Raw genomic sequence first — 24,186 nt, forward strand, 5'->3', positions numbered from 1 at the left:
GTGGTAGTATTCTCATCCCTACCCTAGTTTTTCCTTGCTATGCTCTTTACAATCTGAGAACTGTACTTTTATTATGTCCTACCACTAAAATAGAGTTCATCTTTTCTTCTAAGGAAGTTAAAAATAGCTATACAGTTAATTGAATGTATTTCTGGGTTTTATTTTTCTTGTTGCTCAATATGTGACTCGCTCAAGGCCAGCTCTATTGCCAGTGCCTAAAACCAAACCAAACCAAACAACAAAACACTAAGTATCAATACTTTGCAATTCAGCTTTGACTTTACTCTGTCTAACCTTGTGCCTTCTTAAAAAAGACAATATTCTCTGTCCACCTAGATCCTGTAGAAGTAAAATGCTCAGCTCTTGGCTATAGTGGGATAATGTAATACAACTTGATTCCTAATGGGGTTACTATAACTTTTTTTCAGCAAATCTGATGTTTTCTTCTGTAAAAAAAAGCACTGTATTTCCTTTTTTGGTGACTTTAGATTTCCAGTTAGCTCTTTTATCAGAAGTACTTATTTGGTCAGATTATGATGCTTTTAAAAAAGTTTTTTAATTGTGGTAAAATGCACATAACATTTACCATGGTAAGCATTTTTAAGTGTATAGCTCAGTGGCATTAAGTACATCCACCGTGTTGTACAACTATTACCACCATCCATCTGTAGAACTCTTTTCATCTTGGAAAGCTGAAACTGTACCCATTAAACATTAACTTCTCACTACCCCCTTTCCTCAGGTCCTGGCAAAAACTCTTCTACTTTCTGTCGCTATGAATTTGACGTATAAGTGAAATCATGCTGTGTATATCTTTTTGTGACTGGCTTATTTCACTTAGCTTAATGTCTTCAAGGTCCATCTTTGTTATAGCATGAATTTCCTTCCTTTTAAAGCCTGAATAATATTCCATCGTATGTATATACCACATTTTGTTTATTCATCCATTAATGGACACTTGGGTTGCTTCCTTTGATGCTCTTCTTTTAATATATATTGCACTGAGGTATTGTACCTAGTTGTGATCATTTGGTAGGGTATAACTGTTGTTCAGTGCAGTAGCCACTAGTCACATGTAGCTATTAAAGTTTAACTTAATTGAAATTAAATAAAATTTAAAATTTAATTCTTCATTCACATTAGCCACATTTTAAGTGCTCAGTAGCCACATGTGGCTAGTGACTGCCATATGGGTAGCATTGATATATAGAACATTTCGATCATCACAGAAAGTTCTATTGAACAGTGCTATATAATGAATGCTTATTTTAATACCTTGAATTTAAGGAAGACAGAAAAGTTTCTTGTGGATTATGGAAATATTTTTATTTATATTTGAATAAAGAAATGTTTTAGTTTTGTTTAGAAAAGAATTATGTCTGTTTAAAGACATTTTTTGCAGTGAGTCAAGAGGTTTGGGTTCACACTAACTGGAAAGTATTAAAGTACTTTGTGCTGAATGAATGTTAAATGGGTTTTCAAGTGAAGTAAAACAATGTCTTAGAAGTTTAATATATTAAAATATGTAAAGTGTATATATCAGAGATTTACAGGAAAGTAGACTGAGTTTGAAATCATATTTTATGTCCATTATTCTCTTAGGAGAGTATGTGTTGTGTTTGCTTTTAGGAGTTGGAGTTTAATTGATCTCAGGTGTAGAAGACAGCAAACGATGATTAGTAGTAATTTGTCCAGTTTCTTCATGTTGAGATCTTAAAACAACTTATTCTAGAAATTCTGTATTTTAAATTTTATTTTTTAATCAGGATGTAATTGCAGTATAACATTGTAATAGTTTTAGGTATACAGCATAACGATTTGATACATGTATATGTCGCTAAAAGATTATCACAACAAATCTAGTTAACATCATCATCACACATAGTCACAAGTTTTCTTTTCTTGTGATGAGAACTTCATAAGATCTCTCTTAGCTACTTTCTAATATACTATAGAGTATTGTTAGCTAGAAATTCTGTACTGTATTCTTAAGCATTTTTACTATCACTGAAATTAGATGAAGCTTTTTTTTTTGCTGACAACCTCAAATACCATCTTAGAGAACTGGAGGGGCAGGTGGTGTGTGTGTGTGTGTGTGTGTGTGTAGCATTCCCTTTATTACTCTGTGTTGTGTGTTTTTATTAATACCAGTTTCTCGACTTATCTTTTTAGATTACTTTTTAAAAATGTATCACAGGATATTTTAAAATGCATGAAACTGTTTTTGAACCTGCTGGCTATGTTTAGAAATTATTTTAATTGCTGAATAAGTGCTTGAGCTTGAGAGCTCATTTAAATCTAGCATTTTAAAAGTAATTTTTAAAACTTTTTATTAATTCCATGAGTATCTTATTTGAAAGACTGTAAGCCAAAAATAAAATTCCTCATTTCTTAGAATAATGGTTCATGTATTTCTTTTCAGAAGTAAAAGGAAATTGATCTAATCTAATTTTAAAAAATCTATCAAATGACTTTTTCCATATCAGAGCTTTTAACTGTTATTGCATTAGTTTAAAAACAATTTTTAGTTAGAACTAGTATTAAGGAGCAAAAACTTAGGCTGTTGTTTGTTCTGATCTTGTAGAAAGAGAAGGGAGTGATACTGACAATAAGCAACTCTGGAAAAGATATCCTTTTAGGCTTAATTATTGGAGTTGAGCTAAGAAAGGATACCAGTTCACATTCCACCTCTTTGTAAAACAGAAACTTGTTTTTCTGTTAATAACTTGGCTTTCTGCAGTTACAGATAAAGAGCTGGTGTGATAATGAGAAGTGGCTGAAGCTGAGGAAAGTAGATAATTTTTAAAATCTAGTGTATGTAGATACCATAAAACACCTACAAATAGCAAAAAAACAAATAACAAATATTTAGTTCAGGAAAGAGTTATAAAACCAGTATTTCACAGTTCACTATTTCACTATTTGAACACTAACATTTTGTTTTTATCTGATGATACTTGCAACAAGTTTTTTCATATCTAGGCAAGGATATAATTCATTAATTCAGTCAGTAGGAATGCCATTGTGTACCTACTGCTGTAATCATATTTGAGCAAATGAATTTTGGTATTATTGTGAAGTTAAAATAGACACATTCTCTTTGTTTCAGTAGTCCCCAAAGGAACGTTTTAAAAAAATTAATTTCAAAAGTTACATTATTAAGACATGTATTTGAGAGGCTCTCCCTGAAAGGCGATTAATTCTTATGATTCAGGCATTGCCAACTAGACACCGTATGAAAATTTCTTATTCAGAACCTTTCGTTTATGTAAAAAGAACAGTTTACTTAAGGGCTTGCATTGTTGAAAGGATTATGTATCAAACTGGAGCCATTCAATTTAAAGTACACTATTTATAGCTTTAGAAAACTGATCAAAATTAATTCTTATATTAGTTAATAAAAAATAATTTTTAAAAAATTTTATTTATTTATTTTTGGATGCATTGGGTCTTCGTTGCTGCGCGCGGGCTTTCTCTAGTTGCGGCAAGTGGGGGCTACTCTTCGTTGCAGTGGGTGCTCGTTGTGGTGGCTTCTCTTGTTGCGGAGCAAAGGATCTAGGTGCACAGGCTTCAGTAGTTGCAGCACGCGGGCTCAGTATTTGTGGCTCACGGGCTTAGTTACTGTGTGGCATGCGGGATCTTCCCAGACCAGGGCTTGAACCTGTGTCCCCTGCATTGACAGGCGGATTCTCAACCACTGTGCCACCAGGGAAGCCCAAAAAATAATTTTTAAATGTCCATAGAATATAGAGCAGACGTCGCAACTAACATGCCTTCAGGATCTAGGCAAGTAACAAAATAGTGAAGCAGGTGAATGTAGGGAACATACACACAATGTGGAATCGACAAGTATAAAAGCAGCTGGTGTCAATCATTTCTTGGCTGTGGTTGTTTCCATATGGGCTCTCACTGCCTTTTTGCAGGGAGATATACTCTAAATTTTAAAATATTTGTTTAAATTCTTAAAAGACTTCTAATCAAACAAGACATGCTTGTAGGACCATCTCTTTCACTACAGTAATTTGTCTTTATTAAATCAAATATTGAAGTGCCTACCATATCCAGGTACTATGTTAAGAACTGTGGTATATACAAATGAACATTGGACCTGGCCACTACCCTTTAGAAGAGCATTCTTCAGTAATACTTCCTAGGATGGTAGAAATGTTATATATCATTTTGTTTATTGCCCTATATAGTAACTACTGGCCGTATGTAAATTGTGGCTAGTGCAACTGAGGAACTGTCTTTTTAGTTTAATTTAAATTTAAATATACACAGCTGCATGTGGTTAGGGACTATTCACTGACAGTGGTGCTCTAGAACTAAATTGAGTTGCTAAGACCATCTCATGAATAGTTACAGGTCCAAGATTGAAATTATATTTCAGGATAGCAATGGAAGAGATGACTGGAGGTCACACGCAATTTCTAAGTGAGTTGTACAGGTAGTTGCTATAGGACTTCAGAGAAGGGAGTGGTCACTTTAAGATAAACTTTAGGGAGCAGGTGAAATTTAAACTGGCTCAAGGGATAGGTAGAATTTTATTAAGAGAAAAAGATGTTCTAGGAGAGTGGGATAATGGGAACCAAATGCATGCAGGCAGGGGAAATTAAATAAAACTTCCTATTTTTCATTTAGAAGGCTGCCCAAAATTATGTTTCTTGGGTTTTTTTTTTTTTCTGTTTTAACAGGCACATTATTTAAAAATTGAAATTGGCCTTGATACATTTGCTGGTTCTAAACTTTTGTCAACAGCTTGAGAAATAAGGCATTGTGCTGCTTTTATTCTTTGAGGTCAACAGCCAAAAAGATGTAAAGAATGTAAACTTTTAAAAAATATCTTTATGAACTTCGACACAATTTTGCTGTGAACCTAACACTGATAAAGCCTATTTTTTAAAAAATAGCTTTCCTTTATATCATATTTACTCCTTTTACTTGGAATATGCAGATTTCACCACTTAAAAGTTTTTTAGTCACTTATGACTTCTTTCTCATATGATGAAAGATATTTTAACTCAAAGAGCTAAGAGAAAAGCAAATGAAAGCTCTCAAATGCTTAGTTTTCACGAGGTATCGTAGTTTCAGTTGAAAACTTTTTCTGTTTAATAGTTGTTGGATCTTTTCTTTGGGGGAATTTAACTTGCAGCATGGTGTTTGAAATATTTTGTATTCTGTTCATGCATACACCAATTTAAAGGGATGACTTCTTAAATTGTTTAGCCGGGGAAATCTTTGGCTACTGATGCAGTGATATTTTGAGTAGAAAAATGATTTATGAATTAAAATATACTAAAGTCCCTGTTAAATAATACCTTATGAGAGAGAGAGCATTTCCTTGATTGTCTTATATAAAAGTAGCAGTACTTCCCACCCTACCTTCCAGCACTCCTTATCCCCTTTCTGCTTTCTTGGTTTATTTATGTAGATTACATGAAATAAAGCATTTATTATTTTATGTGCCTGATACTTAGTGGGCACTCAATAAGTATTCTTGTCTAACCTTCCTCATCATCATGAGTAACCAAATTCTTGTCTTTTAAAATGTATAGTGAGAGATACTTTTTAAAGTGGTAGTTGTTTTAATTTATGCTAATAATATGGTAATTATTTCATGTATTACAATAAAGTCTAAAGCATGCAAATAGTTTTATAACTTTTTAAAATAACTTTTCCCTCTCCTTCCACCCCTCACCTCTGGTAACCACAAATCCGATCTCTTTTTCTATGAGTTCATTTGCTTGTTTTTGAAAATATAATTGACCTATAACACTATGGTAGTTCTTGTTACACAACATAGTGCTTTGGTATTTCTGTACATTTCAAATGATCACTGCAATAAGTCTAGTCAGGATATGTCACCATACAAAGATATTACATAGTTATTGATGATATTCCCCAAATTGTACATTTCATACCTATGACTCATTTATTTTGCAGCTGGAAGTTTGTACTTCTTAATCTCCCTCACCTATTTTTTTCCTCCCCTTCACCCCCTCCCGTCTGGCAACCACCTGTTGGCTTTCTGTATCTATAACTCTGTTTCCATTTTGTTGTTTGTTCATTTGTTTTATTTTTTAGATTCCACATATGGGTGAAATCACATAGTATTTGTTCTCCTCTGTCTTATTTCACTTAGAATAATACCGTCTAGGTCCATTCATGTAGTCAAAATGGGAAGATTTCATTTTTTTTAATGACTGAGTAATATTCCATTAAATATATATATATGTACACACACACACACACACACACACACACACACACACCCCTCATCTTCTTTATCCATTCATCTATTGATGGGTACTTGAGTTGCTTCCATATCTTGGCTATTGTATATTGTATAGGCATAGAGAAATAAAATTACTTGTTCATGTTACATAGCAAGTTAGCCCAACTGGAATTTGAAACTAGCTCTATCTAAATCTAAACCGATGCTCTTTTCACTATATAGTTTATATTTTAATATTTTAAACAATTATAGAGGTTTACTGTTGAATTTTATAATAAACATTTTCTCCCATCACAGATGTGACTTGATTTACTATAGAATTCTTGGAACAATATAATATGATAAAAAGCTGAGGCTACTAGTCTATAGATCCACAGAATATTAAGTGAGATGGGCATATATCAACTTAGCCTAAACTCATTTTACAGATAAGAAAAATGAGACCCAGAGAGGTTAAGTGATTTGTCTGCCATCACTAAGTAAGGGAGCTGAGACTAGAACCAAGATATCCTAACTTGAGTAGAGATTTTTAATGAACAACCTTGAATTTAATAAAAGGAAAATATGACCATGTCTACAATAGGGAATAAGATAATTAAAAAGGCTTTCTCTTTTTTTTAAAAAAAACCCTTTCTTTAATGAAATCTAATTGACATTCAATAAACTGTACATATTTAAAATACACAATTTGATAAGTTTTGGCACACCTCTACACTCATGAGACCATTACTGCAATCAACAGTGAACATGTCTATCACTCCCTGAAGTTTCTTTGTGTCCCTTTGTAATCTTGCCATTACACCGTCTTCCCCAATTCCCAGGCCTAGAAAACTGCTTTCTATCACTATAGATTCATTTGCATTTTCTAGAGTTTTACATGAAAGGATCTTACAGTGTGTACTTTTTTTTAAAACATAACTTCGTACACTCCACATAGTGATTTTTGAGATTCTACCATGCTTTTGTATATAGCAATAGTTTGTTCCTGTTTATTGCTGAGTAATATTCCATTGTATGGATATACCACAATTTGTTTATCCATCTACCTGTACATGGATATTTGGGTCATTGCCAAGTTTTGATTATTACAAATAAAGCTGCTATGAACATTTGTGTGCAAGTATTTCAGTGGATTTATGCTTTTATTGTTCTTGGGTAAATGCCTGGGAGAGAAATAATTCATTTTGGTATGAAAAATATCTCATTATTTTAACTGCATCTCCTGACAGAGGTTTGGTAGTTTTTCATTTGCTTATTGTCCATGCTGAATTCTACCTGGTTGTATTTTTTTAACCAAAATATTGAGGGAAAGCAACTCTAACATTTCACATTTGTTTACCCTAGAGTGCTCTAGATAATGGCAAAAGTAATCCATGAATAATTTACTTTTGAATTACTATAGTACTTGGGTCAGTAATTGTTCTTATATTTTTCTTTTGATGCATTTTTACTTGTTTTGTATATTTGAAGGAAATCCAGCTTATTGGACAGTATATGGGAACAAAAGTTATTGCCATTTGGTTACATTCAGTAGCATGACTAACACTAATGCTGATTGACAACCTGGAGTGGGGGAGGGGAATTTCAAATTATTATTATTGTTATTAAGTGTTTCCTTTATACATAATGCCTTAGTGACATTCTATAGATCTTCAGTTATAGCCTACCTGTTATCCTCTAACTGTTTTTTTGTGGTTCAGCCTGTCTAACCTGTAGTTCTTGTGTTAATGTGAATAGATATAAGGAAACTAGTTATGGTTATTGACTGGTTCTCTGTAGGTTTTTGTTATCTAACCCCACCCATAATGGAACATGTCATTTTATAAACTCTGTTCTATTTGGTAGTAAAGAATAAGATAGCTTGAAGTCTTATTGTGACTGTTTATTTTCCTTTGGGGTGCTCCTTATACCAGTGGAAAAGTTGGTTCTTCACTTTGGAGAATGTGACCTAATGTGTTGTAATACGATATCAAGTCATACTTCAAAGTTACCAATTTTAAATTGTGATTAAAATGTAGTTTTCTTTTATTATGTATTCAGTCATATTTTAATGTCTCATCAATGGGGAATGAAGTATATTTTCCAAATAAAGTATTCTTAACCCTTTAAACATAGGAAGCATTGATTTTTAACATTGTTTTTAGAAATTACATTTATGTAGTGTATGTCACATTTTGCTGCCTGATTTACATAACATACATAGAAAGTTTGACTCTTTCTTGAAATATGTAGTACTCCTTATTCCTGTACCAGATGACTTTAGTGGTTAGTATGATTCTTTTTTTTTTTCTTCTTCTTCTTTTTCTCTCAGGTATTACTTCTCACTCAGTATGTCAACTTTGAGCAGCCATTTCTCCATTCAACAAATATTGACTGAGCACTTTCTGTATTCGAAGCATTATTCTGGGGCCTGGTCATAAAAGAAGGATCAAAATGTTTAATAGTGATCAAATATACTTCCTTCTCTCAGGGAACTTAAATTGTGGAAGGAAAGATACACGTTAAGTAATTATACAGGGATATTGGGACTTCCTGCTAAACTTAGATAATGAATGGGGGGAAAAAGGAAGCATACAATCCGAAATCATCATGACAACAAAAGTTGTTTATAGGATTCATAATGGATATAATGTAAAGTTTGAGTTAAAATTAGAGCTAAATGACTGTTTTAGAAAAAAATATTGAAACACAATTTAAAAATTTGCCATGGGTCTTATAGCAAATCAGTGACAGAACCATGACTAGAATTTCGGTTTTCTTATTCATAATCTCTCTCTCTCTCTGTTGCCTTTAATATCCTACCTTTGCTTAATCATTATGGATAGTTTTGGTTGTGAAAAGTGTTTCTGTGTTGGAAGCATGTGAGAGCCTGAGATTTGCACATGCTATTAAAATAGGTATGATTTTTAACTATATTTTTTAATTGAGATGTCATTTTTACCAATAATAATTTTAGTAATACTAAATAGGAGATATGATTGAGCTGAAACAATGATTTCCATATTAATGAAGTGATTAAATCATAGATGTTTTAAGTTATTACTTTGGATATACAAGGCATTTTAATAAAATGTATATACTTCTAGAATGCTTGTAAAACACTACACTTGTAGATAGAAATGTGATCATTTTTATTGCTTAGGAAGTAGAGAGATGAAATCTCCATAATTTCAAACCTATTGGATTAAAATGAGGTTTGAGGAATGGTAATCAAAATTTGAGGAGGAAGGAACTGTGTTTTATGTAATTTTCTTTCATTGCCCTCTACAGTTCTAATATAAACATATTTATGATTTGGTTGGTTTATAAAATTATTATACTTGGTATATTTATATATGTGTAGGCCTGGTAAGAAAATGGATACAATGTGGAGAAATTATTTTTAACCTACTTCTTTTTCCTGTGCCTTCATAATTCTATTGCTAAGATGAGTAAACTTTTGTGACACATTATTGGTTTAAAAAGTTATTTCTGGGCTTCCCTGGTGGCGCAGTGGTTGAGAGTCCGCCGGCCGATGCAGGGGACATGGGTTCGTGCCCCGGTCCAGGAAGATCCCACATGCCGCGGAGCGGCTAGGCCCGTGAGCCATGGCCGCTGAGCCTGCACGTCTGGAGCCTGTGCTCCGCAACTGGAGAGGCCACAACAGTGAGAGGCCCGCGTACCGCAAAAAAAAAAAAAAAAAAAAAAAAGTTACTTCTGTTTTACATATACTTTAGTGGCTTAAAATTATGTTTTTTAAGATAACATGACTAAAATTTTTTAAAAAGTTATATTAAAGTAGATAATGCTTCTGTGAACTTAGATCTGAGCCACTACTTTATAGGAAGAGTGGCTTGATCATCTTTGTATCATCAGTGTCTAGAATAGAACTTTACACATAGTAGACATTTAATAAATTGTTGCTGAATGAAACAAATTTTAAAACACAAACTTGTATGCTAAGTTATAGGACAGAAGATATATGAGAGTTCCTACCTGTCAAGACCCGAATTATGGTTTATATCTGAACAGACTACTGTTGGCTACTGCTACTTCTTCCCATGTATGTTTTTGTAGTACCTCATGGAATATGACTTTTGTAGGAGGAACATGCTTGCAATTATGATTATTATATACTACTATAAAATTAAGAGAACTAAGCACTCCATATTCTGAATTGTTGAGTGTAATGTGTATGATTCCTTCAAATGGGTAATAACCAGGGTTTGTTATGAATTATTAAAAACAGTATTATTAAAATAATATACCATAAAGTATAAATATTTTAAATTAAGGCTGTAATTCAGAATGCATTTAAGACACCAACTTGACTCGTAATACATTTGTGCCATTTTTTTTTTTTTTTTTTTTTTGCGGTATGCGGGCCTCTCACTGTTGTGGCCTCTCCCGTTGCGGAGCACAGGCTCCGGACGCACAGGCTCAGTGGCCATGGCTCACGGGCCCAGCCGCTCCGCGGCATGTGGGATCTTCCCGGACCGGGACACGAACCCGCGTCCCCTGCATCGGCAGACGGACTCTCAACCACTGCGCCGCCAGGGAAGCCCCCATTTGTGGCATTTTAATTGTTTTATCTGATATATTAATATTTGTGGACACCAGCTTTATAATATGAGAAAAAATCTGAGATAATACTGAAAATGTAGTTAAGTAATAGCTAAGAAACTTCATTTTTAGGAATTATAAAAGAAGTTTATGTATTACATTGGTCACAAATTTAAATATATACTTAATGTTTCTTAGGTATTGAAATATACCCAGTAACATGGCATTTAAACTTAAAAATTCTTATCATGTTTTTAAGAAAATGTACTTTCAGACTAGAACAATTTTAAGAGGTTGAGAGGCCATTACCTTCGAAATTCCAGACGGGGGACGATCCTACATTAGAATTCTATAGCCTTCCGAAACTACATTCTCAGTAATGAAATCCAGTATCTTTACTATTAGATAGCACTCTCCTTTAGTTTTTTGTATCATACCTTCCTCATTTTTTAATAAAATGTTATAGGCATATCAAAAGATACATAGGGAGTAATAAAACACCATTGTATTCACTACCGATTTAAAGAAATACACATTACCAATACAGTCGAATGAAGCTTTCTGGATACCTCTCTCTGACATTTCTTTCCCTTCCCATCCCTCCACCCCCAACTACTATACCAAATCTGGTATATTTATAAATCATTTCCTCACCAGAACTTGTTTCTTGATGAAATCTCTAGCTCTGAAACCCTCTTTTCCTTGTGTCGTCAGCAGACATGAAGACCAATATGAAGGACAGTTGGAAGGTTGCTCTTGTTTTCTTTCATGTACCACATTTCTATCAATTTGCCACTAAAACACTTTATCACTCACTAATTTTTAACTTGTTTCAACCAAGTCTCTTGGCTCTCTTATTGTTTCTATTTGTAAATAGCTGTTACTTATCTTGCATTGACTAATTAGTTTTACTTCCTCAGGGACCTTCTTTTGTATTCTGTATAGTTTCATTGCTGTGTTCCCAGGCCCAGCTCTGAGAAACTGACAACTTGTTCTCTATTTCTTCATCCTAATCAGTGAAATAAAACATTTAATGAGAGCCCCAGTCTGATTCCCTCCTTCCCTTTTTCCCTCCCTCCCTCTCTTTTTCTCTCCATGTTTGTCTGTCCGTCTATCTATCTATCTGTTTATAATCTTAGTTTGGTTGCCTTTTATTGTATACTTTCAAACAAGAGCATCTCTGGGCTTTTCCTTTGCAGTCTTTTTTCTCTTAATATCTCTTTATTCTGAAGCTCCCAAATTCTTAACACTGTGCTTGAAGTAGGTATGCTACATGTTATCTATTTCGTTTATGCTTAGTCATTCTAAAAAATGTTTAACACTTTAGCACATTGGAGCTTTTGTGGGATAGATCTGCTCTAAATTAAGCATGACAAATAAAAATTAGTTTTTGCCCATATTTTCTTCATTTTGATATCCTACTATCCTTTGCCCACTTTTTGACTGTTTTTAGTCATAATGGTAATAATTGAATAAATGTCAGATACTGTGACAAAGATTTTTATATTTTACTAATTTAATCATTTTATATTCCTTTGAGAGAAAATCTTGATTGATCTTGATTGTTCTGATGTACTTGTAGGTGTAATTATTTTATTGGAGTCTTTTGGCTTTCTGTTTCATAGTATCTGGCTCTGCCTGGTCACTTCCCTGCCTATCATCTGTCTCTATCCTATTGTCATCTTCACAACCAGAATTTCCAAATATTTCCAGAATGATCCTAGGAGGTGATAAAGCCCCTCACAGAAGTTCTGGCTAGGGAAATGACTTGTGGTTCACATTTAGAGATGAAAGAAAAATATAATGTGTAAATAGCCCTTTAAAAATTTTTTTTACACTTTGTTTTTAAGAGTTTCAGTTGGAGTATAATGGTCAGTAATAGGTGTTTGAAACTATTATCATTATTTCTTATACTGTCAGGACTGTGTACACAAAACAGGGTTTGTATGTTTTATCTCCTGGGAAGCTCAGGAATGGGGAAGGTTCAGAACGAAGATCAACTGTTTTACCTTCAGAAATGTGAGAACAAATAGAATCTAGGCACTGAGAAGGATTTGTTTCTCTGGTCATCTGGAGCTCTGCTTAATATAATTTTTGAAGTTGTTTAAATTTTTAACATGGTTGATTTTATGTAAAGGAGGTATTCTGGGAAGTCAGTTAATCAAGGTCTTATTGTATGCCTTTTCTGCGAATGTGGTATATTTTCCTTAAAAATCTTTTTTGCGTATTAGGCTCCTAAGAAATAGCTAATAGCTGGAACTGGTTGACAAAAGGCTAGACCTACATGGGTTCTGAACTTGGGATGCTTGGATTGGCTTAGGGATCTGTGAACCCCTTAACCTCCTGCCACTGTGTGTGTGTGTGTGTGTGTGTGTGTTCCACACATGGAATTTTCTGAGAGTCCATTGCTTCCATCTGTATCCCAGAGTAGATCTGTAATCTGTGCCCCGCCTCCCATCACCTTCACCTCAGTCCACATAAACAAAAAGATTTTGAGAACCACTGCTGGAAAATTGGTAAAATTGATCAGTGGAATGGTGATTACGCTATACTAGTTTTTCGTAGCTCTAGTATCTGTCACTTGATAATGAAACCTAAAAGGTTCTAAGAATTTGAATAAATAAAGGAAAAAAGTAACAAAGGAAAATTAACCTAAGTCATTAAAAGAACAGTTACTAACAAAATTCAGATTTTACTCACTGTATAATTTTTTTTGTGCTTGAATATATATGACTTAATTGAAAAGAACAAAGACTTGTGTCTGAAAGCCCTTTCCATATTATAAATTTGAGGATTTTCTTGATTTTTGACTCTAGCTGTTTGTGTGTTTCAATACCTTCCTTTTCTTTTTGCCTGAAACTTTTTCTATAACTAGAGCTTTTGGTGGGGGAGGGTAGAGTTTTGGGTTTGGATATGGGGGATTGCTAGTCTACTTAGGAAACTTGAAGCATATTCTTCTTTTTTTTAAATTCCCTTAAAATATTTATTAATTACCTATGATGTACTAGATACTATGCTGGGGACACAGTAACGAACAAGACAGATAATGCCTCTGTACTTAGAGAAGGCTTGTCTTATTGTCAAGCAGGGAAGACAAACTAAGTTGTTATAAGCAATATGATAGGGTATGTGCATGCATACTATGGATCATCTCACAGGAGCATCTAAGCAAAAATTATTAAATGGTATTGTGTTTTTAACTTTGGTGTCCACATGGTCATTGTCAGTACACACAAGTATGATCGATTTTTGAGTGTTCTTGTATCCTGTGATAGTACTGAACTCTTTTATTCTAGAAGTTTCTGGTAAATTTCTTGGGATTTTCTATGTAGATGACCATGTTATCTTCTAATAGGGACAGGACAGTTTTATTGCTTCCTTTTCAATCCATATGCCTTTTATTGTCTTACTGAAGTGATTTGGATGCCCAGTACTGTGTTGGATAAGAGTGCTGAGAATAGACATCCTTGTCTTGATCCTGATCTTAGGGGAAAGAATTTAGTCTTTCACCACTACATATAATGGTAGTTGTAAGTTTGTTGTAGATATTCGTCATCAAATTGAGGAAGGTCTCTATTTCTAGTTTACTGAGAGTTTCTAATTGTGAATGCATATTGAATTTTGTCAAATGCTTTTTCTGCCTCATTATGAACTCATGTTTAGCTTAATGTAGATACGGATGTCGTTTTTTTTTTTTTTTAAACCACTGTATGTCCAGTGTTGAGTACAGCATCTAGCACATGTAATAGGTATTCAGTAAATATTTGCAGGATGAATGGATCAATCATGTTTGGCCAGGATGTGGGTCAACTCTGGTTTAATTTAGTGAGGTGTCCATCCTTAGATCATTCAACTGTGGCCACAGATCTATAGGATCATGTTAAGAGCATTGAAGACCTCACTAGACTCACATGGTTTGAGTGAGATCAGAAATATTTCCCAGGGCTTCCCTGGTGACGCAGTGGTTAAGAGTCTGCCCGCCAGTGCAGGTGACACGGGTTCGAGCCCTGGTCTGGGAAGATCCCACCTGCCGTGGAGCAACCAAGCCCCTGTGCTACAACTACTGAGACTGTGCTCTAGAGCCCGCGAGCCACAACTGCTGAAACCAGTGCGCCTAGAGCCCGTGCTCCACAACAAGAGAATCCACCGCGATGAGAAGCCCACGCACTGCAACAAAGAGAAGCCCGCGCACTGCAAACAAGAGTAGCCCCTGCTTACCACAACTAGAGAAAGCCCACTCACAGCAACGAAGACCCAACACAGCCAAAAATAAATAAATAAATAAATTAATTAATTAAAAAAAAATTTTCCCAGAAGCTCAGGGGAGAAGAGTATGCAAAATAAGATGAAAAATTACTAGTGGCATCCTTTGGAACAAGGGTGGAAATGTGACCCTAAATTCAGTTCTGTGGTATAAAATGAGACTAGAGTGGTAGAGAACACAAACACTTACAGGGGAACATTGGTTTTGATATTGGAAAAAAATCATATATATATAGATCTGGAATTGCAGGTATCATTACTAAATTACAGAGATAAAATTTCATGTTTCAAAGCAGGGAGCTAGACCTATCATTATTTGGGACTCTTATTTGTGGTAAGGGAAAACTTAAGTCAAACTAACTTAAGCAAAAAATGAATTGGTTGGCACTGTGACTAATGAGTTTAGGGGCATGGGGCTATGTTTGCTTTAAGCATGTTTAAAGATTTAAGGATTTAGATGCTCAACCTGTGTCCTTACTGATTTTCTCTATCTACGTCTTCTCAAAGTGTTGGGATGGAGAGGTATAAAGTGGGAAAGAGAAGGAAAATTGTTTTTTCTTTTTTAACATAATGATAATGTTATTAACACCTCCATCCCTACTTTTTATCTATTGAGAGTCAACAAAAAGTAATTAATAATCAAAATTGGGGCTTCCCTGGTGGCGCAGTGGTTGAGAATCCACCTGCCGATGCAGGGGATACGGGTTTGTGCCCCAGTCTGGGAAGATCCCACATGCCGCGGAGCAGCTAGGCCTGTGAGCCATGGCCGCTGAGCCTGCGCGTCCGGAGCCTGTGCTCCGCAATGGGAGAGGCCACAACAGTGAGAGGCCCACGTACTGCAAAACAACAACAACAAAATAATGAACATTGAAGAGACTGCTTAGAGCTATCATTATGGCTCTAAGAGCTATCTTGTCTGGATTGCTGCAGTAACCTCTGTATCATATGTCTATGGTAGTGTAATAAACTCATCTCAGAATTCTGTAGGTATAAGAGGTGTTTCTTCTTCTAGTCTTGCCTGTGCTCACTTATGTAGCTGCATTCAGCTGGTGGCTAAGCTAGACTGGAATGTCCACTGTGGCCTTCCTCACAAGTCTGGTGCCTCAGCGGGAATGGATGAGACAGCTGGAGTGCTTTGGTTCTCTTCCACATGGCCTCTTTCCACATGGCCTCTCTCATCCTCCAGGGTCCTCTCTCTCTAGCAGAATAATCTGGACTTTTTTAAATAGTAGCTGAGTTTTCAAGAAACAAGACAGAAGCTATGAGGCCTCTTCTTGAAGCTCCCTGCCCATCATCAGAATGTCACTTCCATTACACTATTAGTCAGAGTAAGTCAGAAGGCTAGCTTTGAGTCAGTGTGGAAGGAGGCTACATGATGATATGAATGTAGGAAAGCAAGATTCATTTGAGTCCATTTAGTAACAATCTACAATAGCTTCATAGCCGTTTTCCCTGCCCCCTCAAATCTGTTAACACAGGAGGTCATACAACATCACTTCCCTCCCTAAGCCCTACACCATTTCATTCAGAATAAAAAGCCAGTCTTTATATTGGCCTACAAGGCCCTATATGATCCTTAGTGAGAGAGGGATTTATAGTTCATCTGAGACAAGAAGTCCAAAGTAGGCAGTTGAGGACTTGTGTAGCAGTTCAGTAAAGCCATTGGGGTCCTAGGCTCTTCCACACTGCTTTGTCATCCTTGTTGTTTCTGTCCTATTTGCCTATTACACCTTTAGGCTTTGGGTCTGCATTCTAGGCAAAAAGAAAGGGAAAATTGGAAGTTTTCTCCAAAATCCTGGGCTTCCCTTTGCCAGGAATTGTCATGTAACTACTTCTAGCTGCAAGGGAGTCTGGTGAAGTGAAAATTTTATCTCAGCACTTTGTTTCATCTACTAAAATGGAAATTTCCTTAGTGAGGAAAAGGGGGAGGCTGGATATTATGTAGGCACCCAGCACTATCTCTCAGTACTATGTGCCAGGAAATATACTATTGCTATGAAAGCATACTTCTTATTCCTAGGCATAGCCATTATGAGACTTAGAAATAATACAGTCAAGGTAGTTGTAATAATTCCATTTTACAGAAAAAAGAAATGAAAGCTTTAGCATGGTTGCAGTATCAGAATTTAGACATGGCCAGTCTGACTCCAAATACTTAGTTCTTTCCATCATACTACATTCTAACTGAGCTTTCTGTTAAGACACACGCACAAACACACACACACACATACACACATACACACAATATAGCCTACATTTGTGTAAAGCTTTACTGCTTCTTCAGATTTTGTTTGGTATTCATGTCTGCTTTAGTAAATTGAATACCTGAAAGAAAGCAGGATTGTGTCGTTTCCATTACCTAGCATTCAGTGAATATTTTGAATAAAGAAGTTTTAAAGAAACTAAAAGGTGGGAGAACCAAACATAATTTTGCAGATGGGCAAACAGGTACAGAGATGGAATAACATGCTTGGGTTGCATAGCTAGTGACAGAGAGCTGGTGTAAGAACTGGTTTCTTGCTTTCTGGTGAGAGCATTCTCCCCTTAGACCAGAAGGTTGGATTAGGGTGATATGAGAGAATAAGAGGAAATATGTCCTGCCAGTACCCCTGAATTAAGGCACATAATATCCCTTAATTAATGCAAATAAGTTAGGTCAAGGTGTAGTTCAAATAAAGGGAAATGGATAAGAAGGTGGTATGGAGTAAAAGAGCACCAAACTAGAAGTCAGGAGACTAGTATGCTAAACCCAGCCAGTTCACTGACTTCTCTTTGTGACCTTAGGCAAGTTGCATAGCTGCTTTGAACCTGCTTTCCTCAAAACTAAAATCAAGGGAGTTACACTACATGATCTTTGAAATTCCTTCTAGCTAAACAGTATATGAATCATTGTACCCACTGAGTTTTTATGGGTGCTCTAACATTTCTTGGCATCTATCAGGTCAGACTGTTTTATATTTCTATAATATAGAGAAAGTAGCAGCTTTTTCACTTCTTCTCTGGGAACTTGGCCAGTGAGAAGTAAACATCCTTTCCTGTCTCTCCCTAAATGAAGTACTTGGTCATAAGTGACAGATTTTTTCTTCATTTTGTTCTTTGAATCTGATCCTGTTCTTATTTTAGTGTTTTTCTTAACTTCACTGTGAGTTTGTTGAAATGTAGTAAATAGAAAATGTCAGTTTATATTTTATTCTACAGATCAGAATTTCATTATTTCATAAAATAAAAATAGTTGTATTTATCAAAACACATTTGCATGCTTGGAATACTTGACTGGCATATGACGTGGTCTAGTTATAATGAGTGGAATGTGTAGTCTCATCCTTTGCAGTAGAATTGTATTGACTTGAAATAACCTAGTAAATAATAGCGAATATACTGTAGAGTGTAAAGTATCATTATAAGCTTTTGCATTTACCAAAATTGAAATAAAGTGAAAGTTACTTTTGATGTCTTTAAAAAATGTAATTCCCTCCTATTAGACAGGCAGTATATATTAATTGCTAAAAAAGAAAAAAAAATTGAGAAAATATGGAAAACTTGGAAGAACAAAATGAAAATCTTCTTAGATTTTTTACCCAGAGATAATTATTGTTAATATTTTAATCACTTTCCTCCCAGTCTTTTTTTGTCCATTCTTACTTTAAACATAATCTGAAATAAAACTGTGTACATAGTTGCAATACATTGAGCTGGACATACTGCTGAGGAATAATAAAGAGTATAAATAAAAGAAACCTTTCCTTATTCCCTAGACTGTTTGAAATTCTTTTGTTATGACACTTATATCCTGAACTTTCTCTTTTCTATAAGTTGGTTTAAAGCCCTGCTACTTGTAAGTTTTGTAAGGGAGTCTGTCTGTGCCCAACATATATTATTTTAAAAATTATTGCATTTACCATTCTATATAGTAATAATTCCTAATTATCTTATTAGTTTACATTTCTAGAATTAGAATTACTGGGCCAAAGGGAATCACTATTTTAAAGATTCTTGTTATATAGTTCCAACTTTTATAAAGTTTTACAGCTTACATCTGGATTATTGCCAACATTATGATTAGAAAACTTTGTCAATTTAAGAGGTAAAAATGGTACAGTCTCTTCTGCCATAGCACAAGTTTTTTTCCTTCAATAGAAGTGAACATATACATGAAAGTAAGCAGGGGAATGATGTAAGTGTAACATGGGCACTGGGTTAGTTCATCTGTCATTTCCCCAAGAATGTTAATATTTTGAAGCAGCTGGTTTTTAATTTTTTTTTAATTTTGGAGAAAGCCTTAGCAATATATGAAGATAAAGGCTGAAAATCCTGTAGAAGTTTGATAGTTTGGAGCCTCTGTTGTTATTAAAGAATAGTTTTCTGTTGATCTAATTATCATTCATTTGTAGATAAAAATGCTTTTTCTCTCTGTTTACTTTGTAGTTGCTGCGTTATTTTCATTTATCTTTTTTGCAACTTGGTATGACCTTCCAGTCTAAGGATATATCATGCTTCAACTCTGGAATATTCTCATCCATTCATCTCTTCATGTAGCACTTCTCTCCCGTTGTCTTTATTCTGTTATTCTGGAGCTCTTACTACGTGGATATTGGATCCTCTCATTCTGTCTTCCATGCCTTTAAATTTCTCATATTGCTGTATGATGAATTCAGAGTAATTCCCTCAAGTTATCTATCTGCCAGGATACTAATTCATTAGCTTGGTCTAATCTGCTATTTAACCTGTCCACTGAGTTTTTAATTTATTTTGGTTCCTTTGAACTCCATCTAATTTTTACTCTGTTTCTTACTCATTGAAGTCTCTATTCCTTCCTTTATTTATTTAGCTGCTCGAAATCTACTTAACCTAAAAATCATTTCGATTGTACTACTATAAATCCTGAGTGTATTAATTTCACTAATGGTTTCCTTGTTTTTGGATTTGGCCCATCTGATTTGAAAGGCTGCATTAAGGATATAGATGATATAAAATACATTAAAAATAGGTAGGATTAATCATGAAAGAGTTGAAATATTTTTAAACATGATGGTGGATTTAGATTGATAGTGAAAGGAATAGGGTATAAGAAAGAAAGACAGGGGTAAGAGAATATAACAGCAAAGTGTTAGATTAATTTGATTAGAAAGGAGTGGCTAACTAAGCTTGTTGATTTCAGTGATAAAAGGTTTGAGAATTAATGGGGTTTCTTTTATGTATATATGATTGGTAGAGAATCATGAATACTACTAGGAGTTTAGTTTTATGTTTAGGATTACTTTTGTGTTTTTTTCCTTTCTTTCATCTCTTTCTGAGCATATTAATGAATTTAAAAGGGAGTTTGTGATTAGAGGTTGGATCTAACTTTGCTTGGTTTTGAAAACATGAGAAAAGGTATCTACTGTTTACTTTTGGGGGAGGTGTGAACTTTATTATAGAGTATGAAGAGTTGAATGGTGGATGAAAGGGTAAAGCTTGTAAACATAAATTACTATAATGTTACTATTGCCTCTAAGAGAACCTGCTGAGACAGAGATTATCACTGAAGATTTTCACTGCTTAAATAGCTATTTTTTTTTTTCTGAGACTGATTTACTTTACTGTGTCAAGAATATTATTACATTGCCTAGTACTGATTCCATTTATGATATAATTGCTCTTATTTTTTTTTAGGGTAGAGACATAATTTAATAGATGGAATATCTCATTTCAGTTGTTCCAAATGCAAGAAAATTATATTTTCCAATAACTTTCACAGTTTATTGCAACTAAAAATTTTAGGAAAGGAGTAATAGAAAGTACTGTAACCTTTCCTGTCTGCTGTCAGGGGGCATAGTTTATCTTAAGTTATTGATTATGGTGTATGTATTTCCTGCTCCTTTCCAAAAGGTATTTGAGCCATGTCACAACAAAAGATGGGAGTAAAAATATGGTTACTAAAAATTCAGGCCTTTTAGGAAGAGGAAGCAAACATGCTAACCACATATGATTTATATCTAATATCTAATTTCAGCCAGTATAGTTGCTATGATTGAATATCTATTTTGCCTTAGAGCTTCCTGGAGTATGAGTTCTCTTTACCAGAAAGAGGAAAGCATGACTTCCTTAGCAGTGATAGATTTTCCTGAATTCTAAAAGAAGAATATTAAATAATGTAATCAAATCATTAAGAAAACAAAACAGAACCACTCTACCAGGCATAAGCTCTGCCCTCAAATTGCTCACAGTCTTTGGAGTTGTCAGATAAGGAAAGGAATACTTGTTTAAATAAAATCCACATTATCAGAGCACACAGGAGAGAGGCATTTAATCTAAATTCTAAGAGAGGGCATAGGCAGGAAATTCTTTCCTGGGGAAAAAATTGTGGTAAACTTTGAAACAAAGTAAAAGTTAACTAAGAAAAGAAAGGACTAGGAAGAGATAGTTGAAGAAAGAAGGGAAAATATGCATCCCAAAGGTGCAGCATGCATAGTAGCTGAGCCAAAAGAGATTGTCTCTGGCAGTAAATTTCTGTAATTTGATATGATCGGCATTTAGCGAGCAAGTTGAAAAGTGGCAGTTGAAGTAGCCAAGGGTAACAGTGTTTTTTGGTTGTTGTTTTTGTTTGTTTTGTTTTTAACAGCCTTTAAATATTAGTACCATGATTTTCAAACTCTGCAACTCTGGAGTGCCTCAGCAAGCTCTCAGGATGCTGCAGTATATTTTAAAAATTTCAGGGAAACACAGTGACACCATTTGTTGGATACCATGTGGACTAACTAGAGTCAGTAAAGTTTCAATATTAAGGATATTCTACAACCCCCAACCCCTTTGTACTGGCAGAATAGGATGAAGGTGGGAATGTGCAACTGATTTCAAGTTTTGAGAAATTGTGAAGTACCCAATAGCAGACATATATCCCATTAATAAGTAACTGTGGCTATTAAAGAATGAAATACAAATGTAATTTTCTTTCAATTTGTATTATTTCAAACAGCTACTAAGTTGTTATAAGTATTGATTAAGTTATTTGGACCTTACTACTTAATAAATGAAATTGTTAGGTATTTCTTTTAGCCTATGCATCATAAAGAAAAAATTACTGAGACACTTAACTTTCTGGCTTAGTACCTAATATCAAAGTACAGATTTGTGAAAGCAATTCATGTAGGGTTTTTTAAGTTTATAAAGATAGAAATAAAAATATCTAGAGGAATGCATTTAGCTTAAGCTTTCTCATTTAAGAATTGTTTGCCTCCGTTCCCTTTACCTGAAGGTAGACAATAGAAATTTGGGATTTTATCTTTTGACAATAGTCATATGTTTTTGATAAACAGGCAAAGGTGGATTTATAAACTTTGGAAACTGAATAAATGGATTGATAGGACTTATAGTCCATTTTAAATAGTGAAAAGCCTCGACATTATTTTGGCCCAGATAGGAGATCATTCTATGTTCGTATAGATAAGAATCAGAAATTTAAGGCCAGTAGGTGTAGATCACCAGTTTCAGGAATTTTTAATCTAAGATCTATGGTACCTGGAAATAGTACGTACAAACATGAAATTTTCTTTGTTCTACTCTTTTTTTGGTCAGTTTCAAAGGGGTTGTTGGTCCTAAAAAGGTTAAGAACAACTTTATACATGAACTACTTCATTTTTTGCATAGTATGCCTGTCGGCACCAGGTAAATTGGTACCAGTGCCAAGACTAAATCCTGTATTCTCCCATCCATTAACTCACTGTTTTGCAAAATACATGTTTTTTAGAGGTGAAGAATTAGACGTAAAGAGTATTTGCACCAAGTATTTAAATAGAACTTATTTTATGGGTGTGATGAATTCCCAAAGAAGTTAAAGAAAATCTTTTAATTACTTAGGTCTGTGGTTCAAAAGATACATAAAGGGTGCACAGTGAAATATAAATCTCTTTTCTGTGTCCTTCACAAGCTCGATTCCTCTTCCCAAAGGCAAAAGTTAACTCTAGTTTCTTGTGTTTCAGAAATTAAAAATTTAAAAACCAATAGTATTGTAGTAATGGAGTTTAAAATAGTGAATGATATACAAATAGCCAGAACTTTGCCTGTTTTAAATGTAGATTAGATGTGCTTACCTGATTTGATTTTCATTTTAAGATGAATAACTGATACTGTATACTCTCTTAGCTTCTGTCAGTAGGACATAATTTAGACATTTTTTAGTAGTGATGTTTATGTAGCCAGTCAACCAAATTATCAATTGGGATAGATAGTCATGAAATATATGAATAGAATTCTGAAATTAGTCATCCCAAGCCCTAATGCATTTAATTGCTCAACTAAAAAGTGGTCATAAGGATATAATTTTATTTTATTTTTGCCAATATTAGTTTATTTTTAAGAGGTTTCTTATAGAAGATAAAATAGAATTTTCTCTCACTTATGGAATTTAATAATAATCTTCACTTATTAAGTGACTATAGTGGGCCAAGAATTATATCTGGAGCTTCACATACAACATTTTGAATTACCACATTATCTCTGAAAAGTGCCTAATATTATTATTTCGATTTTACACAATTAGATTGAGTATTTGAAAGGTTAAATACCTTGCTCAAGATTCACAGTGTAGGTTTTGGAATCTAACTTGGGTTCATGGAATATTAAAAATTCATTGTCTGTTTATACAGCCCAAAGATGTCTTTGTGTATAGATGTGTTTATTTTAATATAAATTTGTCAGGTAATGCTATTTAGTTAGTGGGCAGAGTTTTTGAAGAATTGCTTTAAGTACAGTTGTATTCTTATATGGCATATTTTACTGAGCAGCTAACTTTCCTAAACTCCCACATTTGTGTGTTTATTTTTTTTCTGTAGGGAGATTCCCGAAGTCTTCCCTTTTCTGAGAATGTGAGTGCTGTTCAAAAATTAGACTTTTCAGATACAATGGTGCAACAGAAATTGGATGATATCAAGGATCGAATTAAGAGAGAAATAAGAAAAGAACTGAAAATCAAAGAAGGAGCTGAAAATCTGAGGAAAGTCACAACAGATAAAAAAAGTTTGGCTTATGTGGACAACATTTTGAAAAAATCAAATAAAAAATTAGACGAATTGCACCACAAGCTACAGGAACTAAATGCACATATTGTTGTATCAGATCCAGAAGATGTTACAGGTATTTTATTTGATGTTTATATAGTATACTAATAA

The 24,186-nt window shown here is 34.3% G+C and overlaps 1 protein-coding gene across 3 annotated transcripts in view; it reads left to right on the forward strand.

Moving 5' to 3' along the window:
* PKN2 (protein kinase N2) overlaps nt 1–24,186 on the forward strand; it is a 124,893-nt gene that overhangs the window by 15,283 nt on the left and 85,424 nt on the right. For all 3 annotated transcript variants that reach the window (XM_079724424.1, XM_079724426.1, XM_079724425.1), the window contains exon 2: nt 23,851–24,151. In XM_079724424.1, coding sequence (XP_079580550.1) covers nt 23,851–24,151 — 301 coding nt within the window. The remainder of the gene's footprint in view (nt 1–23,850; nt 24,152–24,186) is intronic.

This window comes from Hyperoodon ampullatus (assembly GCF_949752795.1).
Source record: "Hyperoodon ampullatus genome assembly, chromosome: 2".
In the NCBI taxonomy this organism is placed as follows: domain Eukaryota; kingdom Metazoa; phylum Chordata; class Mammalia; order Artiodactyla; family Ziphiidae; genus Hyperoodon; species Hyperoodon ampullatus.